At 37.7% G+C, this 25,562-nt stretch overlaps 2 protein-coding genes across 6 annotated transcripts; both read left to right on the top strand.

Moving 5' to 3' along the window:
• Positions 1-1,249: 1,249 nt before the first annotated feature.
• LOC105043449 (uncharacterized) lies at positions 1,250-11,667 on the top strand. 5 transcript variants are annotated; one of them, XM_010920995.4, is made up of 6 exons: positions 1,250-1,552; positions 2,028-2,260; positions 2,631-2,703; positions 3,261-3,414; positions 9,419-9,460; positions 10,526-11,667. In XM_010920995.4, the coding sequence occupies exons 2-6, from the start codon at positions 2,187-2,189 to the stop codon at positions 11,401-11,403; spliced, it is 1,221 nt and encodes a 406-aa protein (XP_010919297.1). In that variant the 5' UTR covers positions 1,250-1,552; positions 2,028-2,186; the 3' UTR covers positions 11,404-11,667. The 5 variants fall into 5 exon arrangements, with proteins under 5 accessions (XP_010919297.1, XP_010919296.1, XP_073111916.1 ...); XM_010920994.4 differs by having other exon boundaries at positions 1,254-1,552; positions 2,082-2,260; XM_073255815.1 differs by lacking the exon at positions 1,250-1,552 and adding an exon at positions 1,577-1,944 and having other exon boundaries at positions 2,082-2,260.
• A 3,106-nt stretch (positions 11,668-14,773) lies between these two features.
• Positions 14,774-24,202, top strand: LOC105043450 (plant UBX domain-containing protein 10). The gene is given in 5 exon segments (XM_010920997.4): positions 14,774-15,767; positions 18,544-18,714; positions 18,818-19,021; positions 23,783-23,870; positions 23,873-24,202. Coding segments are annotated over 5 exon segments (1,395 nt in total). The 5' UTR covers positions 14,774-14,975; the 3' UTR covers positions 24,013-24,202.
• The last annotated feature ends 1,360 nt before the right edge of the window (positions 24,203-25,562 follow it).

The raw sequence follows: 25,562 nt of genomic DNA, 5'->3' as shown, positions 1-25,562 counted from the left end.
CCATGCACGTGCGCCCTGGCCTGGGCCACGCACTGCCGCATCTGGATCGTGCGGCCGTGCTACCGTCGCTCCGCTGGCTCGCCGCCGGCCGCCATCAGTCCTCCGTCGGTTTGAATTTTGTGCCAACTTCAATCGGACGTATCTTGACCATCCGAATTTTGTTTGAGGTGATCTTGGGCTCGTTGGACTCTATTTTTCACCGCGAACCTCGCTGTGGGCTCAATGTGGATCGAATCTCAAGGCATCAAATGCTAACATAAGTCTCTATTACTCTAAATTTTTGTTTACATCAAACTACTCTAAATTATTTTTTGCTTATATTTTCTTAAATTTATTGGATATATATATATATATATATTAGACATGGGAGAAGACTCTGGGAAACCAAGAAAAAGTATGAAATAGCTGCAATCCAAAAAAAAACATATCCGACCATCTCTAGCGTTACTCTTTCTTTATTTTTGAATTAGGAGCCAAACAAAGAAAATACACTAGTTTACTTTTTTATCTTTTTTTGATGAGTCCTATAAATACATATGGAAATCTTAATGATAGTCTGCTTTTTCAAAATCCTAAGATATAGAAGAAGCACAAGCTTAAAACATGCTACTCTCTCTCTCTCTCTCTCTCAATCGACTCAGCACTACTTTAAGTTTTTTAAAAAAAATGCAATAGGCTCACTACTTGAATCTAATTATATATTTATAAATATTTATATAAATTATATATAATAGGAAGATATAAAGATTAATTATATATTTATAAATATTTATATAAATTATGTATAGTAGGAAGATATAAAAATTTGAACTCCAAATTTTGATATAATCTAATCATTATCTTAATCAATAAGTCACATTTCACATCCATTTTTTAAGTTGATTGATATTATATTTATAAAATTCAAAATATTGCCACCACTCGTTAGGTCATAAAAGATAGAGAAAAACCTGGGAAAACATAGTTAAAATCAACGAAAACAAAGGAAAGAGAAAAAAAAGTTAAAAGTTAAGTCCTTTTCCACATAGATCAAATTTTTTTTTCTCTCTTCACTTATCTTTCTTTCCATTTCATCAATTTTCCGAGATATGCAGGGAAGGAGAGCACTTTAGAGAGACCGGAGGGTTTTCTTAGGATGATGAGAGGAGGGTGAGGGCAAGAGCGTCGAGAGAGGTACTGCGGTGGCAGGCGAAGGTAGCAAGGAAGTCTCATCGTTGTGAAATCTATCCAAACTGCGTCTTTGAATCGGTCTATCAAGATTGATCAAGTTTGTGGGTCCAACTTCATGAGATTTGGGTGCAAACCGACATAAATGTTAGGTCTTGATATTAGACCCGTGTCCCACCCATGTGATTTGATCTTGGATATGGATCAACTCAGGTTTAGGTTGGATACTGCTCTTCGTTGGCCCATGTCCACCCTTCTCATCGTCGTCCCAGCGGCTGCCGTATCCTCTCATCGGAAACTATCGTAACGTAAAAGCGACCTTCTTCGGCATCTTTCTATCCTCTTTCCTCCTATATTCTAGGGCATCCCTAGCTTCAACTACAAGGTACACGATTCCGCCCGTTCTCCTCTTCCAGGGTTTTCGCTGCTTCTTTTGCCGCACAATTATGTCCACAAATGATGAAATTTCGCAGCTGGGATTTTTTTTTTTTTTTTTTTGGGAAAATTTTGGACCTTTTGGTTTGGTAGCTTCTTTGGATTTGGTTTAGTTTGGGTTTCTGTTCTATTCTATGGTTAAAAAGTGAACTCTTGAGACTTCTTTGTTTGATTTTTTGCTTATAGGAAGAATTTGAAAGATTAGGTTTTATTGAATTGGGATATGGCTTCTTTTCTTATATCGGTTCCGTTGTTTTCTAAATTCTTCTCTAAATTAAGCTTTTTAGTAAAAAAAAAAAGGCAAGAATATCATCGAAGATGACCCGTTGGCCTGGTAAACAGGTAACCAAGGATCAACGCAGGTTTTAATGTGGATAGCTAAAAACATATATTTTTATTATTTCATACTGGATGCATATCTTTAGGTATCGAATCAGTGCTCTTCAAATACTGAATCGAATAAACTCCGTCACTTCCAGAAGCCCGTCTGAGATCCAGGAGCACCGAAGCCCTGGAGACCAACCGCAACCCTTTCCAGTGGCAGCCTCACGAAGCGAAGTCGTTGCAGCGGTGCCAATCGAAAGATGGAGGACGTGGTCATATCCGAAGCTACTTCCACATCATCATCCTTCTCCGATGCCAGGATAATTTGCCGAGTGTAAGCTCTCCTTGTCGCTTTATCTCAAGCAGCATTTCACTCCGATCAATAAGGGCTCCTGGTATCATTAATTGGATACATGTTCTGGAATTTCTTTTAATTTCAACAGTTTTTTTTAATGTTTCTGCTCCAAATAGGTTCCTTTTCCCTCCAATATTGCAGCAAGAAAATAAAGAGATGTCTGGAGATTTTTTTTTGGGCAGTCTTGAATATGTGTAGTTTGTTAGCTATCATGAATTACCTGAGTTATTTTAAGTCTGAATGGTCTTCTTAACTTAGCAAGATGGAGATTTATGAAGAAATTGGCTGATTTTTGGATCCTTGGATATGCGAGTTGACATTGAGGTTGTATCCCTTATTCTTCATACAGATGCCAGAAGCAGTTTGCGCAGTATACTTGCCCTCGATGCAACTCGCGTTATTGCTCTCTTCAGTGCTACAAGGTGAGATTATGTGGCTTGTTGATCATATCGTGATTTTGTTTACGTTTGCTTCATTGCTTTGTTTTCTTGGGAGCTAAGTTTGTCGTTTCCCACTTTGATGTAATAGGGGCATTGCAAATTTTTGCACACATTAAGCATCTCAAGGATGTAATACTTATTTGTACTGCATGTTTTGTATAAATTTCAAATGTAAGGATCTTATTCACACACACATATACATGTACCTACATACATGCATACATATGTATACACAAACATAAATAATATGTATGCATTTATGTATAGATCTTGATTATGGATCGTTGTGCAAGGTATCAGTGTTTTAGTGACCTCAAGCCTTTGGGGAACCTAGAAGTCATGTGCTTGATTTTCTAAGCTTATGCAACTAAGGAATAGTGCTCTTACATTTCCCTAGACTTGGGAAGATTTTTTGAAGAGGGCAAAATACAATTTTTGACATGCATAGAGGCATTCAACTTTAGGTATATTTTGTGTTAACTGTATGGAATAATTCTAGACTATATATCTGTGTGACTTCTTCTGTTTTTATATTGCAGAGGCATAGCCTTCGGTGCACAGAATCTTTCATGCGTGAAAATGTCATGGAGGAGCTGCAGCAAATACAGCCAGAAGATGAGACTAAGAGGAAAATGCTAGATATTCTTAAACGGTTCCACTCAGAAGAAGAGATGAATTCTGATGATGAAGACGGTATGTCCATTTGAATGTAATTTTCCTTTTTGTAGGTTTCTAGTTGTTGTTTCTATAGCATGAAGCACGTTTTTGGTCCCATTATCCTACTTCTATTAATGTGGTCTTGTCATTCTAAGCATCTTGCTATTTTTATGCCAACCAACACCATCTAGATCTTCTGAATATTTAATTTTCCATCCCATTCTTTCAGATTGAGCTAAAAGATTAGGCTGTGTTTGGCATCACTGTCATTTTTTTTCTAGATTCCTGACAGCAGATCTTCTGAATGTTTAATTTTCCATTCCATTCTTTTTGATTGAGCTAAAAGATTAGGCTGTGTTTGGAATCACTGTCATTTTTTTTTCTAGATTCCTGACAGCAGAAACATGTTTCATGGTCACCATTTTTTTTTAACAACATAAAAAAGAAATAGCATATGAAGGAAGGAGCAGTGGTAGAGCATGGAGGGGATGGCACCTTGGAGGCGGTTCTTAGCGAGGAAAAGGTAGTGGAGGGAGGAGCAGGTGGCGACGGAGAAGAGGGAGCTAGGGATGGGGCTACAGAGGGAGTTAGAAGAGAGGTCGAAAGAGCGGAGGGAGGGAATGTTGCCAAGATCTTTCGGTAAGTGGCTGGGGAAGGTTTTGTGGCTGAGGTTGAGGGTGTGGAGGCGGGCATGGAGGGAGAGGCTGGCAGGGTGGAGGTTGGAGAGGTTGTTGTTGCAGGTGCTGAGGGATTGGAGGAAGGGAAGGTGGATTTAAGGAAGGAGACAAGAGTCAGGAGGTGTTGGGACATGGGGAATTCTTCCCAACCTAAAATGTCACTTTAAAAAAAATCAAAAGTGAAAAATTTCACTTCCAATTTTTCTAAAAATAATGAAGTTACTTTTATAAAAAAAAAAAAAAAGAAACAGTGTAACCAAACAATTTTTTTTGCGTCGGATTTCATATTTCTATTTAAAAAAAAGAAATAGGAAAAATGATACCAAACAGGCCCTTAGTATATGGTAGTGATGGATGCTATGATTTTGCTTGGTCTAAACCAAGAAAAATGGCATTGTTTGTTTGGTTATTACCTCTGGAATACATGATTTTGCAACTTAGGATCTCATCTGCATTTTACAACCTTTAAAACTGTATAGTAGTTTAAATCTAAGACTGTTCAGTCTTCTCTCAACCATGCTGCTTCTCAAATCTATCAGTATTCAAGACATACTCATTAGAAGATAAATTACTATAATTGCTATTATCAATCTAATACAACCATTAATACAATGATGATGATAATAACGACACCACTATAGCCCTGGGCTTCTACTTAAATCCAAATGAGGACACTTTGAGAACTTCATAGTGAATTTACGCGGACAAGAATTATTTTCCTATTTGGATTTTGATAGAGTTAATTTTACTATAAAAGGTGGCATATTCTTATTTTGACGATCTGAAATTTTTCCCATATAGCTATTTTGACTTTAAAATACCACCCCAAATTTTTTAACAATCAAAATTTGACTCAAGAAGAAAAGGTGTGTGTATGTACAGTTATTGTTTGTTCTGGTTTTGGCAGGAAATTGTGTAACGGCAGTTACTAGAACGTGAGATAGGTGCAAAACATGATTTTTTTTCTCTCTTGTGCTTGTGAGTGTGTGTGCCATGTGTTCTTGTGTGTGCATGCGGGATCTTTGATAAGATGGTTTCTCACAATTGTAAAAATATCTGGGTTAGCTTATATTTGCGATGCTGCTTTGATACAGAGTCAAGGTTAGGTAGTGGATCCATGAGAAGAAGTCTTACGTTTGGTAGTGGACTGGCCCACTTGAAAAAACATGCCTAGAATTGTTAAAATTAGAGCCATGGTACGAAGGAGATTGATTAGAGGGATCTATATACTGTGTGTTGCACAATACACACTATTCAAATTAGCATAGGTAATAACAGCAAGGGCATAGGTAATGACAGTGGGAGCATCAAATGTCTGTTGGCACGGGCCGGCTGAGCTTTTCAGTGTTGATTTGATGGCCACAAAGGGCAATGCTGGTTTTACTTAAATAGTAGCTGATTAATGAGAAAAACATAAATTCATGTCTATTAGTGGACTATCCCACTTGACAATGCCTGGAAATGATTGACCCTTAGAACCCAAACAGTGAAGAAGATTCCATTGGCGAGGAGGGAGTTTTTTCTTCCGATTCAAATTTGCATAGGGATGGGACCAGGAGCATGACTGCTTATTACATGTCTTTGATCCCTAATCCTTTTTCTCTTCTCTCTTTTCTTGTTTCTTTTTGGGAGAGTGGTAGGGGCTATTTCCAACCCAGTACCTTATACCTGGCCTATGCTGCCTAGGCTAGAGAGGTTAGGGCCCCAGGCAGACCAAGCCACTACTCACAGAATGGGGGATTTGCTAATCAGGGGTCAAAACTTAGGCGTTGACACTTGGAATTGAATCCATGATGTCTATTCTTAGAGGGCAAGAGGAGGCACCACCTGAACTAAAGTATCAGTTTTGATCCCTGATTTTGGATGTCAGTCTCTTAAGTGAAGGGAGTTTCAGAGGTGCAAACATGAGGAGAAAGGAAGGGGCTTGCAGAACCCATGAAGTGTGGATAGTTTTGGTGATTGCACCCCATGAGTTACCTGAACACTAATGATAGCTTTCTTTTATTTATTACTCCCCTTCAATATGCAATCATCTATTTCTTTTTTTTTTTCTTTTTTTAGACTGGGGAAGAAAACTTAGGAACAGTCCTGCCTTTATTAGTAAAGTTTGGAGAGGGCATTTAGAATTTCAAAAAAAAAAAAGAAATTGTCATGCTTATAATTTTAAACATCATGCCACTTTCACATTGGGTCAAGGATTTGACCCATGTAGATCGTGAAGGTGATCTACTGCCAACTTTTTTGCAGATCTGAAGTTTATTCCAGATGTAGAAGTGTTTTTGCCTTATGATTTTTAAAATTCTAGCAATGTGAACTTTATTTTACAAATTATTTCACATATCTGAAAGAAACAAATGTGTATTGCTGACTTTGGTCACAAAGCTTGGATGAAAATACGGAGGGTTCAATTTAGGATGACAGTATGGACTAGAAGAATGAATGTTCAATGTTTATTGTTTAGGAAGCAGAGCAGTAGTGTGTCTATCAATTTTCCGTATTTTAGCAAATTAAGGAGGTATTGAACTTAATTTAGCAAAGCAATCTGGAGAAAAGGAAGGGTAAGGCCAGAGAAGAGACATGAAGTTTGTCAACTTTTTGCTGGGGGAAAAACCACTCATCAGCCTTGGAACTGCTAGTTTTTCATAGCTATATCTATACTACTACATAAAGTGAATTCTTGTAATGTGTGAGGTGTGTCTAGCTCTCTTTGTTGTCCCAGTCCTTTTTCTATCACGTGCATTTCCCCACTCTACTTTTCCCATTGCATGTGTTCCTGCCCTAGCCTCTTCCATTTCATTTAACCATAATGGTCTTAGTCCCTGTCCTAGCATTTATTACTTTCTTTGTATTAATTTTATATTTTATTTGCAGTTAAAAATGGCACATGGATTGCTTGTGCCACATTCTAGTTCTCGATAAATGGAACATGTGCTATGTTGGTCTTCTTGTGACAGTTCTATGAAGAACATGGAAAATGCTTCTTAAGTCTACAAATAGATGATAGTTGTCTAAAGAAGTACGGAAGAATGCTCTTCACTATAAAATGACAATATTAATGTCTGGTGGAAATGAAGATGGTCCTTGGAGCACAGGCTTAGAATTAATGACATGTCAAGGTCCTACAAGTCTGCTTACTAGTAATTTGAATGTGCTCAAATTATCATAAATTTCTGAATTGTTTTAATATTGCTACTTTATTCTGTTCCTATGACTACCCTTCATCATAAGTTTCAATGCAGGTTATGGTTCTGATTTATTTCCTTATGTTAGATAAGAGGTATAATCATGTGCGTTTATCATCATTATACAAGAAAATGGTGTGCCATTCTTTTTTGTGCTACCAAAGGCATGTTCTGAATATTGGTTTTGGTGATGAAAATTACTCTTTATGGTCTTTTGGCAACCAGATAGTCCAGTTAAGCAATATGTTAGTGAACTGACAAAGCTGTGTTACTTAGATATATGGCAATGTACCAAGGGTGTAGGTCTCCCAAAATTTCCAACACTCTGAGCTCCAAAATCTAACTTTTGGAGTATTCCACATTTATGAAACTTCAAGCTTTAAAGAAAATCTGACATTGTATAGTATCAATTTTATAACCAATTCAGTATTTCAATTTAAAGAAAAGTTGAAAAGTAGACCAAATTGACTAGTCAGCGGTACTATTTATGACAAATTAAGTTTATTGCCTATATTAGATTGTAAAGAGAACAAGGAAGAATGTGTGACTTTTCTGCAGTTGTCTAGATACTTGAAAATAATACTATTTAATATTTGAAAGTGGTTAGATCTAATGTGTCATGACTTACACTACAGTGTCCTTTTATAAGATTCTCAGGAAGTTGTGCCAAGTGTTGATAGTTCCTGCCATCTAAGCAAGTACTCTTTTTCTGGAGTGCCAAGGAGCATTACACTTTGTTGTACCAAATCCAAGTTTATGGAAGTGTTGCCCACTAGAATTCTTGAAATCTGAGTGGTTTTTGTAATGCTGTGACATACTCTTTGCAAGATTAAGGGACAGTGAAGAAAAGGTTCATTGAATTTTCAATATGAATTTGAAAAGCTATATATATTTGTTTTAAAAAAGTAGCAAAAAACTATATTAAGCAAATTTGTGAGTGCAATATATAATGGAATCCTCTAAAGATGTACTCATCATGGTAATGTCTGCACAAACCGATAAAAGTTTTTTTTTTTTTTGTGGGGGGGGGGGGGGCTTTACTAAAAGCTTGAGTAAATGCTCAAATATTCAAACATGTTTATTTGAAAAAAGACAAATTCTAATATGTTGTTGCATTCGAGGCATGAACAAGGGCTCCATGTGATTGTTTGGAATGGTTGTCAATTTATTTATGCATGTGTAGTAATGCTAGAAACCTAGTACTAATGGAAGGTCACCATGCTCAGTAAAATATGTATGTCACTATGAAGGACTCACAGGTTACATGTCGCTGGCATGAGATGTGCTACCCATGGTTTGTGTCACTTTAGCTGAAAAATAATATAAAATAAAATAAATGACCTTTGGCTTGGTGCCAACCCAACATCTACTTGTGCCTAACAAAAAGGGCACTGAGTGATGGCATTCTCATAACTTGGTATTAACCCAGTGATTGTACTAGTTTGGCATAGGCCAGAACAACATGTGGTCTACCATGAACTTGGCCTATTCTTATGACTATTCTATGTCCTTAGCGTCAGAATAGCATCTTGACTACTAATATCTAAATATGAGAGTTTGAGAGCTTGATGCTTCCTTCTTTCTATCTATGTTTTTGTGGGCACTGGTGGTAATGAAGGGATTATTTACATCAGTGGCATAAGATGGATCATTGCTTTTGTTCGTTGGCCATATATTTGATATCAGTTTTTTATTTAGAAACTGATTCCATCCTTGGCTGGCCAGCAAGGAACCCTATAATTAGATCTGGAGTTTTGTATGAACAATTCACTTAGTGGTGTTCCTAGATGTGTATGCTTCTACAAAGCAGTTCACTCACTCAGTGGAGTTTATTAAGATTTTATTCTTCAATTTCACTCCTTTTTTACATTTATTGTAAATAATGGAGTTTTGTGCTAGGATTTTATGATGTACCCTGCAATGTGGTCTCTTGTGCATATGTTGTGCGTGAATTTAATTGCTCCTCCCAGTTCATTGTTTAACATGCCATGAGTACCTTACATTGAACAATATCGGCACACTGCACCATAAGTACTAGCTTATTTTTTTGTGTGACTATTTCCTTGCATATGGAGTTGTTACATATACAAGAAATAGAGTTTGGCTAGAATGCAATTTTCCTACTCTTACAATTCTAGAAACTTTAGGATTGAGTTCTGACCATGTTTCATCTGTTTGCAGAGTCCATGCTATCTGAGGAGACTATTCAGAAAGTTTTGTCTGGTATGTTGCAATTTCTTTCTTGTCATGATTAATTTGTAGTTCATAATTACATAGTTTCCATCAATTTTCTTGTGACCACCTATTCTTCAACATGAAAAGTTGGCTATGTCAGAAACAAAAGGTATGCCAGTCATATGATTGATGACCAATAACAGTTTGCTTATAACAAGATATAGCAGCTGGGATATGCTAGAGAAATTTGTAACCAGATTTGTTGACTAGATGGGGCAGATGAGTTACTGTAAGTTGAGGAAGAAGCGAGTACCATATTTGTTAGTTTGTGAGTTCTCATCTCAATTTTTACTGGAGCTCAACTGTGGATCTGCACTTTTTCCCTTAGGTGGGTTGCTGAAATACAGAATTCCTAATTTAAACTAAAAATCTAGTTTATCCTTGGATTCACTATGCTTACAAACCAATGGGGTCTAAAACTTTACACATAATTCATAATCCGCATTAAGTGAACTCATAAATTCAACAAAGGAACGAATAGAGGTTAAGCCGAAAATGGAACAAAGAAGAAAGGAAGAAAAAAAGAAGAATGGCATTTCAAAATCAATAAAAAATTTTAACAAAAATATTAACAACTGGCTCAAGTCTCAAGCACTGGTACTCCTTGAAGAGATTATGATATCTATGGATCACTATCTTTTTCTGTTGATCTCAGAACTCAAGCTGAAAGAAACTTATACTTTTATATGAAATTCCAAGATGCCTGTCATTGATTAGAGAATGTAATGTATCGCTAAAAAGTTTCTCCACAACACAAGATCTGGGGCTTAGTCTCTGGTCTTATGCCAGGTGTCGGCTATCTTGATTCATGTCTACATGTTTACTGCATCTGTTGCTGCGGAACTTCCAAAAAAATCCTCTTATTTATTTTCAAGTTTTTTGTTTTTTCAGGATGAATAGTATATTTCATTGCTAATTCTTTACGTGATGGTGGAATGACACCATTAACATAGGATTAATTAACTATAAATCTGCTGAGTGGTGACTATTTTCTATCAACATATGTTAAAAGTAAAACTAAATTTGACTCATTTTCTTATTTAAATTTTTCAGGCAATGAAATCAGACTAGAAGATCTTTCTGCTGAGGAAATCAAGTACTTTCGAAAAGCTCTAGCATCCGGGGAGCTCAGCAGACTGATTGAGCCATGGACCCCATGGTGGACAAAGCCTTCTGCAAGATCCATTTCTCTCAGCCCAGGAGGAGGCCAGCTTGTCAAGCCACTTCATGAGCATGAAGGAACCAATGCACAAGCCTCTACTACTCCAGAGCCAAAGCTTAGCGAGGTTCCAGCTGGGCCAGAAAATTCTTTGCCACCACTCGAACAGCTGACCCGCACGGACCCATCTCCTCTTCTGGCTGTTCACTTGGTTGATGTTCTGTATAGCTATTGCTTTACTCTGCGCCTTTACAATGGGGATTGGCACTCCGACCCATCTGGTGCTGCCACTGCAATCTTGAGCGTGTCAAAGGTCTTGGGTGATGATGCACGGCCCGAGACTGTGGCAGAAGCACTTGGAGCTTGCTTGGAGCAGACATGCTCAGCGGTTTACAGGCACACTGGAGGTTTTAGGTTTTGCATCGGACTTCTTGATGATATCATCAGCCTGCTGCATCTTGGGTGTGGTGCTCTCATCTGTTCTCTCTGTGATCTCCAGAGGCTTATTCAGGCGGGCGAAAGAATGCTCAAATCTGAGAAAATGGGGAAGGCAGAGAAAGGCAAGAGCAGCCGGAAGCTCCACTCTGCTGAGCGGAAGGTGTATTTTTTGATGTGTTGGGTTCATGATCAGCCAGGAGAGGCCTGGTCATCTTTGGCAGGAATTGTAGAGGTGGAGAAAGCTTCTCTCTGGGAATCAGGTTACAGTGGTACACGTGTCAAAGCGGAAAAGAAGGAAGTGCCTCAAACGAAGGTTCTTATTGAGGAGGTTTAGTTCTCAGGAGATTGATGTTCCATTAGTTGACCTGCTGTTGTTCTGTCCAGATGTTAACCTCAGCAACAGAATGATGTATTACCGTAACTTTATGATAACAAGTGGATCCAAGGTCAAGAAAAGTTACATACTTCCACCTAATCTTTCCTTCAGGAATGGTGGTTCTGTTCAAAGATGATGAATGTATTTATCACGGATACACTGGATTAGCTATGAATGATGCTTATTCAATATGAATAAATTATGTACCAAAATTCTGCTTTCTTTTACAGCATAAATGGGGCAAAGTAATTGCGCTGAACTTCACAACAAATTGTGTCAGTTCTTGTGAGTAACGTGCAAAATTATCAACAGGTGCTTTTGGTACTGAGGGTTAGGAGCAGCTTGGCTGTTGCAGCGAGCAGAGCTTACATAGTTGTCAGCAATTTGGTGCTAGGAAGCTGGAGTTCATACGCCCGATAAGCTTAAACTTTCTGCAGAAATAGGTTTTAGATGTTTGAGATTCATTCAGTTTATTCGCTGTAAGGTTGTAGATTTGGGTTCTGGTGTTCCCCTAAACGAAACCTTAATGGCAGGTTTGGATGGAGAAATTTCTGTGTAGCAAGTGCCAATGGTAATTGAAGCAATTGTCATCCCCAAGGAGAGATGGAGATTCCCATTGAACCAGTGATTGTTGGGTTTCAGTTTGGAACTTGAGGGCCAGCGTCCAGCTTGTGTATTAGATATTGTTTTTAAAGAGAAGTGCTTTTTAGTTGCATATCTGAAGCAATTATTATGAGGCCGTCTTGAGCTTCGCTGTCCTTTTAGTTTTGAAATAGAAAAGAAGCTTGCAAATTGCCTAAGGTCAATGTAATTGCAAAATTTCAACCTTTCGGTCTTTGAAAAGTAGAGAGAGAGAGAGAGAGAGAGAGAGATCTATTCCTACAAAAGAAGGTAATAAGACTGCTGATAAATGGTGCCAATTTTCTTTATGTGGCAAGAAAAGACAAAAAATGGTGTCACTCTTAGAAAACTTTACTGCTGCACCTTTATTTTCTCTATGATATGCTTAAGATATTGAAGGGGGTCCATTGAATGACTAGATGGGGGAGTGATCGTCCTGCCCACGGAAGAAGCTCGGGTTCTTTGCCATCTATGTTGTGATAAACTAATCAGCACTGGAATATATTTGGTTAGAAAGAGAGTTTTATTTCAATTACAGAGAAGATATAGAAATGCTCAAATCCTCCAAAATTTAATCCCTATTCATTTCTAGTATTCAAATGCTATTCTAATTCTGATTTGGATCACAAACTAAATATATCGATGGATATAATAATTTTAATTTTTATTCTAATTCATTCTGATTTTAATTTTAATTCTAAATATAAATTGAACACACCCTAGATGTATAGCAATTAAATAAGATTTTCAGATATTGTAATAGTGGTAGTTTTTTTTTTTTAAATTACTTGATGAATTGTCATGCTATGCCATCATCTACTACTGATATGGTGCTAGATTGGTGTTAACATGGAGGTCTTCAGAGGTTCTTGTTAATTGCACCAACCCTCCAGTGGATGGCACCAATCTCCTCTTGCCATGATGGACAGGCAATGAAGCAGGTAAAAATTAAGCAGGTAAAAATTTGGTGTGTGATGGCATTACTTTTAAAGAGTGCTTCGTTAAGGAAAATGAATATTTGGAATGGAAATCGGAATGGATGACTTTCATTCCAACCATTTGATTGGAGGGAGCCTCATTTCGATTCCAATTCTAAGATGAAATGGGAATAGTTCAATATATCTAAAACTCAATTTTTATTTTTTTTTATAGATTTAAAATTTTATTTTAATTTTAATTTTAATTTTAATTTCGATCGTTAATAAGATATTTTAAAAAAATTAATTATTTTAATTTTTATTTTAATATATTTTAATTTTAATTTTAATTTTGACCTCGGATCAAGCATCGTGTATTGTAAATATTTTTCTCGTAGCAGGGAGAAGGAGTTGTCTGTGGGCTTTCCAAGGGAGTCAATCCTCGACAGTCGCTTTTCTACCCTTTTCTCAACTTCTTGTCCACTGACGTCTAACGTCACCTAAGTTTTCACTAGAACAAATATACGAGGAGTTGGATTATCCAACCTTGACTAAACATACACCGTATGAGTGGAGTATGAACCATGGATGAAAAGGGCTTTGGCTTTGTTTCGGATTAGTTTCGTTACGAAAAGCTGTATGTAAAGGGCTTTGGCTTTGGCTTTATAATAATTTCGTAAAATTTTCACATAATTTTTTTTCTGATTGAATCAACATTTTGTTACAAATGACAGAGATTTTTTACCTCATACAACTTAATTATTCTTTATGATGAACTGATAGGAGATGATATTTTTACGGCTCTCCTGCATTTGCCACAAACGGAGAGCGTATGTGTCAGGGTGGGATTCGTCTTTGGCCAGTAGAAAGGGTGACATCTGACTCCACCGTCACAGAAGCATTATTTGCTCAAGAACATCTGAAGACCTACCCTACATGTTGGAAATGTAGAAGGGCTTTTTGCAGCTGCAAAACATTAATGGCGATGGTACCCTCCAACGCAAATAAAAATTATTTTTTTACTACGTTTAAGGTAGGAGCAGTTGCTCCTGTAGATGACTAACGTGCTGGAGTACCAGGCTCCAGGATAAACGCGAGTACATGTCACTCGATCGTGTGGGGTTCGTTGCTTTGTTATCCTATTTTCTCACTCCTCTCTCTCTTTATTGCAGTCCAACAGAATGGTCAAAACTGTAAAGATAATAAAAACTAGCTATTTCATCCATAGCAATCCAAAATTATATTAAAAAATAATAAAAAATATTATTTATATTTTTATATTATATAAATATTTAAAATCTCTACGTTGGATGATCGATGTGATACTGAAAACGTATTTGCATGGACTCATGCTACAATTTTATCTGTTATTGTGCTCTTCTAATATGTTTTAATGAAATAATATTATTTTTATTTAAAATAAAATTTTATTTTAAGATTTATATTTTTTTTATAGCATAATGTTCAATAAAAATATAACTATCATTAATGATAGGATGGAGAGTTTGAAGGATAATATTTTTGTCGTTGGAATTCAAAGTACTATTTTTTAATTTTTTTAAAAGTATTATTTTTTAAAATCATATTATTATCAAATCAAGTATTATAAAAAATAATTTTTAAATAATATTCAACTTATTTGCATCCCCCACTTAATCGCAAAGTCAAAGGACTTCCCACGCAGAGAGATAAGTAAAAAAGAAATAGAGGGCAGCAGCCCAGCCTAATTAATACCTACCTAAATTCTGAAACTTGGAATCCATAATTTCATATATATTGAATTGAACATGAGAAATTATATCAGAGGGCTGGCGCTTTGTTTGCCGCTGGTCTTCTCAAGAAAAAACGCCCACTTCTCTTCCCCCGTAACCTCCTTCTTCCCCTCTCCTTTTCTTTTCGCTTTCGCGAAGAAGTCCTTCCTCCTTGGTCCGCCCGCCCAAACCCTAACCCCACGGGACCCAGCGATCGTCGCCGAGGTATCGAGAACCGGCCATGGCGGAGAGCCTCGAGGACAAATTGGTCTATTTCCAGGCCATCACCGGCCTCGAGGACCCCGATCTCTGCACCGAGATTCTCTCCGCCCACAACTGGGATCTCGAGCTCGCCATCTCCGCTTTCACCTCCTCCTCTATCAATCCCTCCCCCAATTCCTCCTTCTCCGCCCCCGCCGCCAGTGGCAGTGATCCCAATCTGACCGAGTCCTCCCTTGCCCGCCATGATTCCAGCGACCCCGCCCCGCCAGGCCTCGCCTGGAAGCTCATCACCCTCCCCTTCTACGTCGTCTCCGGTGGCGTCGGCCTCATCACTGGAGCCGTCGGCCTTGGCGTTTGGATCGCTGGTGGCATCATCTCCCGCTCCCTCAACCTTCTCGGCCTCGCCGCCTCCCGTGGGCCCGAGGCCGACAGGCTGGTCCCCCTCTCGGCGTCCGCGGCCGAGGCCGCGGACTTCGTCGTGGCCTTTGAAAGGGACTTTGGAGGGGCCGGTTCTGGGGTTCGGTTCGTGTTGGAGGGTTTCATGGACGCCCTCCAGCGGTCGCAGCAGGAGTATAAGCTTTTGTTCGTGTACCTGCACTCGCCGGACCACCCGGACGTGCCGGCCTTCTGCTCGGAATGCCTGTGCACGGCTCCGGTCGCGGAGTTTGTGAACGAGAACTTTGTGGCTTGGGGCGGGAGCATTAAGAGGACAGAAGGGTTCAATATGAGTAACAGCCTCAAGGCATCTCGTTTCCCTTTCTGTGCCGTTGTCGTACCCTCTGCCAACCAGCGCATTGTGCTCCTTCAGCAGGTATTTTCTTTTTGTTTTGCTTTTTGGAAATTATGGAATTTGAATATTGGTTTTGGTTTGATCTTGCTAGATTTGTACATTTAACTCATCTTTCTCGATGTTCTTGACCACGGCTTTGGTAATATTTCTTTGGATTGTTATGTAGAGTGAAGGGGAAGTGGCAGAAATTAACGAAAACAGATGCAACTATCAGCTATGGGCAACATGAATTTGAGAGTTCTTTGTGAAATTTGTCAGAATAGGTGTTTTGAACCACTTAGGCATCATGTAATATTTGTGAGGAGCTCTGTATGTGTGAAATAATTTTTATCTTATGATCATAGTGACTGTTCTACAACACTCACCAGAATTTCTGAATTATAATATTTTTATATTAAAAGGCAGTCTATTTGCGGAATGTTCATATTTACGTCGCTCTTATATTGCTTTTCTAAATCCTTATAATGGTTAAGACCTGTACAGTTATTTTGACATTTGTAACGGCTAGAAGTGCATGTTTTAGACATTCTATTGGGGAATACCCTTTCTAGATAACCTTTTCCACCGCCTGTCGGTGTTGTGATGTCCCAAGGAATGGGGATCTAAATGGGTAGATCTATTTTTGGTCTTTTAAGTTTTACTTGCCGCCATTTTGTAATTTTCTTACTATATTTCATATCTACTTTTCTAGTGGTTTTTGGATTCCTACTGCGAGTAGGAGTATTATCTAAATAGGGAAATCCCTACAAGTATTATGTGCGGGCCAAAGTAGTATAGCAATTAAGAAAAGGGAAATGCGGCATATCCCAAATGTAGGACTAGGGCTTTAGAAAATTTGAACTCAGTGTAGATTGGGTTAAGAAAAGGTTTCGGTTGCTATTATTTTGTTTTGAAGTGATTTTAAGCCTTTCCATATAGGGTTTCATTAGAAGACAAATTTTACATGCAGGTGCTTAGTTATTCTTTTTTTAAAGAAGTGAATTTTAGGAGATGACGGTACTATTATAAATTAAAGAAAAATGCTAAGGGATTGAACACTGTTACTGATATTTTCTCCACAGCTAGTTTGCCATGCGGATTGAAGGGATTGGTGCTTTATATTGCAACCCCTTAAGGATTGCACTAACTCCATAGGTATTAATCCCTTCATGTCACATGCTCCAGCTATATGGAGAATATTATTGGTAACACAATTGGGCATCCTAAGTTGCCATTGCTAATTATCGTGTTTAGAAACAAAGGAAGGTATAAGCAAAGAGTTTACTGTTAAAATATTTGTCCTCTCAATATCTGATTCAACTCAACTCAGCCAAGTCTTAGTCCCAGACTAGTTGGGTTGGCTACATGGATCATTTTCCTCCATCCGCTCTGTTTAAGGCCATATGCTATGAATTTTCAAGTGCTTCTTTATTACCTTACCCCATATGATTTTCCTATCAATGTTTGTTGCTGGTATTTATGATGATGTTCACAAGAGGCTTGAAAATAAAAAAAATTTGATTGTGGTGCTTCAAAAGGCTTAAAGTAAGGTTTGAGGCTCTGCCTTTGAGGTAAGACATAATAAGCTTTAAAAAATTACAGATGATGTCACTGGTTCTTGGCATTATTCTTATAGGTTTCTCCCCACCATTGTGCACTTTTCCAAGTGTTAGCGAGATGGAGCCTAAGCTTGGGGTTTGGTTTGTTAAATCTTCAGACTCAAGAAAAAGAAAGATGAGGAAAGGAGTTGAGCTAGATAATTTATTTAGTTTTTCTACAGAATTTTCTTCTTTAGTTTTATAGCACAGAATGGATCACTTCTTTGCCTAGACATTCAGTTTCAGATGTGTGCTTATAACAAGCATAAGCCATGAACAGGGGCTCTGATATGGATGCCTCTGGACCTTCTTTCCTTACCTCGTTGTAAGTTTATCAAGTCTTGGGCATGTTTCTGTAAACATGGTTTGATTATTATTATTATTATTATTTTGGGTATGATTAACTTTTTGAAAGAACTTGTAATATATTGATCTTTAACGGAAGGATGGCTGCTACTATCTAAACTAAAGTGACAGTGACAAATTAAATTGTTGTAAATTAAGCTCAGGCCTACTATACTAATTCAGTGAAATGGGGGAATTTACTGGGTGGACCTAAAAGGATCTTATTCCTTTGTTAGAATTATTTTCTTGTTTTGAAGGCCAAGGGCCTAACTAGAAGGTTGGAGCACATTTTTCATATTACCTGGTGGATGTCATGGTTTGAAATCATAGGATATTTGGGGTCAGCTATGGTGAGTGCTCTTATCACTACCTATCTGCAAAATACCCTTCTTACTTATGGAAGGCCCTGCATAGGAATCACATATACTTGTAATTATATTTTGTACTGTTACAATTGCTATTGTTTTATTAAGTTTCAGTTATCATGGGGTACAGAAATCATGTACCCTAGTAGATAGAAAATAATCACACATCCTGACTGGATGAGATCATCATTCAGCTTCTTTTATGTGATCATCAAACTAGTGATTGGATGCAGTATTTTGATATCTTTTTTTGGCTTTAAAATTATTGCATCCTCATAAGATGTTTCATTCAAGTTTGGCTGCTGGACTAGTTTGTTGCATGCAATATATGTCTACATGATTGGTGATTCTCAACCCAGTTGATGATGTTAAGAAAATTAATTCATATCTCACAATTGATTTTAGTGATTTTCATAAAAAAGTTTGTAGTGCTACATCTTTGCCTGTTATGCATAACAAAATTCCATATTTCTATGGTAATAGCTTCTTTTTTCCCCTTATGTTATTCAGATTGAGGGACCCATATCTTCTGAAGAAATGCTTGCAATCCTTCAGCGAGTCATAGAAGAGTGTACACCATCTCTAGTTGCAGCAAGGCTTGAGGAAGAAGAAAGGAGAAACAACCAGCATCTGAGAGAGGAGCAAGATGCTGCATATAGAGCAGCACTTGAAGCTGATCAAGTATTTTGTTTTTTGAGATTTAGCCTTTTTAAATTTTGTTTACTGTGTTTGTTTGTCCAAATCACCAACATCCTAAATTTAATGAACTTATCTGGTAAATCAGGCTAGAGAGCGTCAGAGAAAAGAAGAACAAGAGAGGTTGGAAAGAGAAGCTGCAGAAGCTGAGAGGAAGCATAAGGAGGAAGAAGAGACTCGGGAAAAAGCAGCTCGTGAAGCTGCTGAAAAGGAAGCTGTTTTAGCTAGAAGGCGGCAAGAGAAAGCAATATCACTGGGTGTTGAACCTGAAAAAGGACCGGATGTTACACAAGTAAGTCATTCTGTATTTTTTCTTTTCATTCTTATGCTTTCATTGACTAATTGAAATCTTGATCTCCTTAATTTTCTGCAAGTTTAGCAATGATAACTTATTGAATTCCTATCTAGCCGAAAAAGCAAAAAAACCAAGATGTCTCTTATCTTCTGTAATGGATTTGTCTCAAGCGTATATGTTCTCTAAGTATCTGCCAATACAAATACTAGTCCATGTTTTTTCTATTTTGTCATGCTGGTTACTTTGAAATACATACATACATACATACATACATATATATGTATGTGTGTGTGTCAGTCAGTCATGTGTGCAAAAATTAAATTGTAGGTGTTATGCCATTGCCTTCTTTTTTATTGATCAATCCATGATTGATGTATGTATGTATATTCATGTGTTTGCAAAAATTAAATTCTAGGTGTTATGCCATTGCCTTTTTTTTTATTGATCAATCCATGATAGTCAAAGTAAGAAAGTAGTTTACTAGGAAAACTGAAAAAGTAAAGATAAGCCCTGATGCTTTGGGCTTATCATAATGCTACAGAAAACGGTATTGCGGTAGTTTACTGGACTTGAATTCACCTAATAAAGTAAATGCTAATTTTCTTCTGCACATAATTAAATTAAAATAAAACTATTATATTATATGTGGTGGCTGAGTTGTAAAAGAGAGAAATCTGATATCATTGTTAGTATCCATGAATGTGCTTGCTTCATGCAGGCCTCAAATGAGGTTGGTTGCTTGTAAGCAGCCAATGGACATGGGTGTAAGCTGATGAAAAATATTGCTAGCTAAATAACAACTCTTCTGTTGGTGTTGACTGTCATCTCTCCTTTCCCCCCTCCTTTTTTGACAGAAGTGGAGGGGGGCCTAGTAGGAGAATTTCCCAGGTCTTAATGCCTAGGGCAGACTCTCACAAGTTTCAAACTTAGAACCTCTGCCACTTGGAGGACTGTTAGGCTGTTACCCAGTTAGCTAGCTGTCAACTAAAAGGCAACGCATGAAGAAATTGAATTACATCTTCATGCCACTGGTGGTAATAACCTGGAAGATAGTATTTGTTATAAAATTTGTCATCAGATACTAAATTAGGTAAATGTAGTACCATACCCAATGTTTTAAAAAATCCAGGCCTTTGATTAGCCCAAAAATATGATCTAATTGTGGGTCACCTGCTTAACTGTTAGATCAACCAGTAACAAACTGTGACATCATAATGATGAAATTATAAAATGATTACTTATAAGAATAAACTTATATATAAAGTACCTAAATTATTTTGTTTCTTTGTTTAAAAAAAATCGACATTTCCTACTAAAAAATTCAGCACTCTTTTTTTTCGAAACATCACAGAGCAATGATGTACATGTTCATAATAGTTTCACATGATGCAAGTTTCTATCAAATAGCAACTAACAAACTGAGTTAAAAATATATAATAACAATTCAACTAAATAAAAACATGGCTTGATAATATCATGAATTCAGATATAAATTTTATGGACCAATCAAGATTTGTTGTCTCGGTTGGTATCAGTGCATGCCAACCTTATCGTATCGTATCAGTACCAAGGCAGTATGAGGTAGGGGGTGTACTGATACTCAGTATACTGAATTGGGTAGCATACCTGGTCTACCAACACTTTAACAAAATGGTACCAGTATAGGATCTGGCAAAGTTTTAAACTGCATAAGACGAGGCTGTCCCGATTTTTCCATTGAACGGGATGTGTCACCGTCCTGTCATGTCCCGACACTTAGGATAGAAAATGTCTCAAGGCATCCCAATCGGGACGCTGGGATGTTAGCGGGACGGCTTGTCCTAACACATGGGATTGTATATCGTCCCAGTGTCCCATGGGATCCCATGGGACGTCCCGTTGGGACCTGAATCCCTGGGATTTGATACCGGAATGACGAACCTTCAGACTAATCATACTCTTTAAAGGTAAAGTAATGAAATTGTGCAATTATTTTTCATATTTACATCTCTAATAAAGTAATTGAAGATTTTCGCTAAACAAGTTTGATAGCATTTGTTCAAAAAGAACCTATTTTTACAAAACTTCTGGCATTTAAAAAAATAAATATGAAAATTTAGGAAGAAATATATCAATTTGGCCTGATTAAAATACTAATAATAAAAATCTAAGAAATTTGTTGTTTGAGCTAGTCCGTTCCACAACAAGATGGAGAAATTAACCCTTGCATTCCTGTATATTCCACTCTGCTTATACTTCCCTCATTTTTTTAGTTCCAAAGGAAAGGTAACCCATCAAATCTTTTTACATAAACATATAAAAATCCCCTTAAGAAAAATCTCAGGTTATATTGTTATCATCCCTCTTGGATGCCCATGATATCTCATTATATTGCTGCCGGAACTACATTTACTGAAGAAGTCTAGATCATCTCAGCATGGGGGAGAATGGTTGGGGGTGGAAGCATATTGGGTCTTGGAGGTTGTTTGGTGGTGCTCAGGACCATGGATGGAAGCCTGGTGCTGTTGGAGGGTGGAGGGACAAGGTGGGGCTGGAGAGAGAGAGGGAGGAGAGGATGATACCTGGAGGCTGTTGTTGTGGAACCTTGGCAGCCATGGGTGGAGGGTCAAGGGAGAGAAGGGGTTCAGGTTCACTTCAGAAAAATACTAATCTCTTGAGCCAATGGCTCCATGTGAAAAGATTCTAAAACCAGCCAGCTTCATCAACCCAGGGCAGTTCAAATTGTTCATCCTTCTAGCCATCAGTTTATGTGGTTTTTTAAAAGGCAGGTTTTCCTAAAACCAGTTTTAATGCTTGATCGGTTGATCCAGAATATAGACCTGACTAGCTGACAATTTAACTGGCTGAACTGACTGGTCTAGTCTGGTTTAAAACATCAATGTACCAGCCAATGAACGGAATATAACTTCAGCCTCCGAGGGGAGCTTGTGTTGTATTTGGACTACCGATACATTCTGTGCCTGCCAGATAGGCATGGTATAGTGGTGGTGCCAACAATCTATCCGGTTTATCGGTCTTTTCTGGTCCGCTTTGGCCCATTAGTTGAAATGTATGGATAACATATAAGTAATGCTCATGATAGCCACATATGCATGTTCTCCTTCTTTGTTCATTCTTAATAAAAGGTGGGTGGGATGGGAGGGAGGCTTTCTGAGCTTGTTTTGGCCAATATTTGAATGTTGGTCTCTAGATTGGATAAGTTAGCGATACAAAGTGGCTATTCTACAATGATCAAAGGCATTTAAATCATTGTTCTACCTTTCGAGGGCATTTAGGAATCTTTGAAAGAAATTGATGTTGAAGAGGGCATATAGCTATTTCCAATATCTTTTGAGAGCATTTAGGAATCTTTGAAAGAAATTGATGTTGAAGAGGGCATAGCTATTTCCAATATCTTTTGAGAGCATTTAGGAATCTTTGAAAGAAATTGATGTTGAAGATGACATAGATGGATGGATAGATTGATCGATCAAAGCAAGTGGATCAGTTTTCTAAACGATGCATGTCCCGTGCCCCCCCCCCCCAACCCCAACAAAAAAAAAAAAAAGACCTGCAAAAAAAAAAGGAAAGAAAAAAAATGCATATGCACCAGTGCAAAATGAAAACTAATCTAAGCTGTAGAACAAGTTTTAAAGTAGTCTCTTGATTATCCAAGCATACCAGATGCATATCTGTTAGTGTGACTGCATGTCTTGTTGTATTAATTGGTGGCAAGTATTATTTGTACATATCCTTATGATTTATGATTTTGTCATTTGTCAAATCATTGATTATTTTTTTTATGAATGCAATAACAAAGTTGTTATTGATAACCTGTATGGCTAAGAACTTGAAACTATGCAATATACCTGGCAAATAACAACTAATACAGTCCTCTTTATGATGCTAGGTTAACATAGTTCAAAGCGGTGCTGCTTTTTATTTTTTTGGGAAAAAGTAATGCTCAGATACAAGCATAAATAAGATTAAGTTGGTCTAAGTTTGCTGTATTTAAGTCTGCCAAACCATGTATTTTTACACATGAACTGCTGGGCTGGTTTCAGTTATACCTATATGTTAAAATTGATGTGATTTATGACTTATTGGGGTAATTGCTTGCCTCTCTCTCTCACTCGAGCACATGTGTGCTTTTGCATGTGCTCTTTACCCTTTATGTTATTTATCTTATATTTGAGGGAACCTTTTTTGTTTTGGTGTATCTTGAGGGAACTATTGTTAAGCCAAGAGTTCTGCCCTTAGGATATTGAGTCCTCATCATTAGGATATAATCCAGGTTATCAACAAGTAATATTTCACGTTTGTGCCTTTCAATTGAAGTATTTTGCTTTTATATGTTATGATTTTAGTAACAATTTATAGGGTGTGGAATTTACATGCTTGAGACCTATTGAGGACTACCTTTGTGTAATCCTGAACTATGATTGGAAGAAGTGGAGTCACAATAAGTAAAATATTTTTTTTCCAATTACCAGAAAATCCAAATGCACATTCAGTGTTTATGCTCCAAAAAAAAAAAAAAAAGGAAAGAAAGAAATTGTCACTGTTGTTGTGTTTAGGACATTTCCTTGTTGGCCTTTCTTTTGTCTAAAATTTCAAAAATTAGTCTGGTATTAGGAGGATTTTTTAAAATCTAGTTCATCAGTATTATGATTAATGATTATCACTTTTTACATCATAAGTTTTACACGCTAGCATTTGAAATGCCTCCAATGACCTATTGGAGATTGAAACTGATGCAAATGTTGGAATTGCTATCAGGTTCTTGTCCGATTTCCTTCTGGAGAGCGCAAGGAAAGAAAGTTCCACAGTTCAGCTATGATCACCTCCCTCTATGACTATGTTGATTCTTTGGATTGCTTAAAGTTGAGAAATACACCCTGGTCTCAAACTTCCCTCGCATCTCCTATGGTCCAGAAAAGCATTCACTGACATTGAAAGAAGCAGGATTGCATCCACAAGCAAGCTTATTTGTTGAGGTGGACTCATGATCGGAATTATCAGGGGATGATGTCCTGGTGTTTAAACATGAAAATTTTATGCCCAGTGTAGATATTTCTTTTACTTACTTTTAATACAAGGAAAGTAGAGGTAAGTACTTCACTGTGTGAGCATTTCCCTGATATACTGCCCTCTGTACGTTTAGGTTATCATAAAAATACATTATAATACTTCTGTGAAGATCAGTTCGCTGTTTTTCCCTCTTATGCAATAAAGTAACGATCCCATTCTCAGTTCGTTCGGCAGTGAAATAATAACATAAAATTAACGTTCCGCGGAGGCCGTGACTCTTGCTGTATTTAGATACCGTCACATCTTGCTTCACTTACAATAAGTTATAGTACATCACACTTTGACGGTATCATCTTATAAAATAATTGATTTTCAGTCTATTTGTCCAGCTCTGTCTCTTTGAAAATTTTAGTCTCTCGAGATACTCTGCCTTGTAATTTTGCATGCAGTCCAAGTGCTTTAGCATTCACGAGCATTCTTCATCCTGAATTCTTTTTCCTCAGTCATGAACTGATAGACTTTCACATTTACAGGCCTCCATCTACTAGTGCCATTGACGAGCAATTCTTTTTCATTCAGCACTAAGCACATTGCCCTGCAATATGCTCCCCACTCTGAGTCGTCGACACCTACAACAAACTCAGACATCCAGTTCCTCTGAACTTAGCCTTCAAATTCACATTACTTTGGATACCCCCGTATCTGCTGATTTTCATGGTCGCCATTCAGAAGAGCTGGCTGTCTAAATTTAGCGTAACATCCTAACTTGTTGTATTAAATTACTAATGGTCACACTTGAGAATCAAGAACAGATTTATTATTTAAGATTCATCTATCTTCAACTTTCTTTCTTTACGAAGTAAACTCTTTTCCACCTGTTGAAAAATATTTGAAATCCAGGCAAAACGGTGATGGATAGCAGTCCACCAATCCCAGGCTTATCCTTGTCTTTGCATGATTTCGGATCCTATCGCCTGTGTTGCAAAATTTCAAACGAGCAAGGATAACAGTGCGCACCTTTTTTTTATCTTTTCGGATGGTGTATTGATTTATCATTGGATGGTGTAAGATATATATGGTAGACTTGGTCTAACCAATAGTTTCTCCTTGTAATACTACTGTTGCCTTGCTCTGCAATGTGCATGGAACAGCTGGTGAGCGGTGATCAGTTCTTTGGCGCATGGAACAGAGTGCAAATACAGTTGGTCCGAAGGCATGCCTCCCCTTATTGTTATTATTCTTTCCTCCTTTTTAGGGGCGGAAAGACACGCCTCCTGTCATAAGCAAGGATTTTGATTGCATGTCGCGATCAGAATATGGTGGCTGGTCCCTCTGCCCATTTTACAAAAAGCATCAGACCCACACGAGCATAGATCAGGACACGGTGAATGGATGGATGTCATCTATCACAGAATCACAGAATGAACAGCTGCGCACAAATGCGGGCCATATAATGCATGCCATGCATATTATTTGATGGCCATCCATCATATCCACAGGTGCACCGCATCCTGGGTCAGCACTCTGC

Source organism: Elaeis guineensis, chromosome 4, assembly GCF_000442705.2.
Source record: "Elaeis guineensis isolate ETL-2024a chromosome 4, EG11, whole genome shotgun sequence".
Classification (NCBI taxonomy): Eukaryota; Viridiplantae; Streptophyta; class Magnoliopsida; order Arecales; family Arecaceae; genus Elaeis; species Elaeis guineensis.
This window is presented reverse-complemented; position numbering and strand designations above follow the sequence as displayed.

Coding starts and splice junctions, on each gene's coding strand:
- LOC105043449 (XM_010920995.4), top strand. CDS start 2,187: ATGGAGGACGTGGTCATATCCGAAGCTACTTCCACATCATCATCCTTC. Junction 2,704..3,260: donor GCTCTCTTCAGTGCTACAAG/GTGAGATTATGT, acceptor TTTATATTGCAG/AGGCATAGCCTTCGGTGCAC. Junction 3,415..9,418: donor GAATTCTGATGATGAAGACG/GTATGTCCATTT, acceptor ATCTGTTTGCAG/AGTCCATGCTATCTGAGGAG.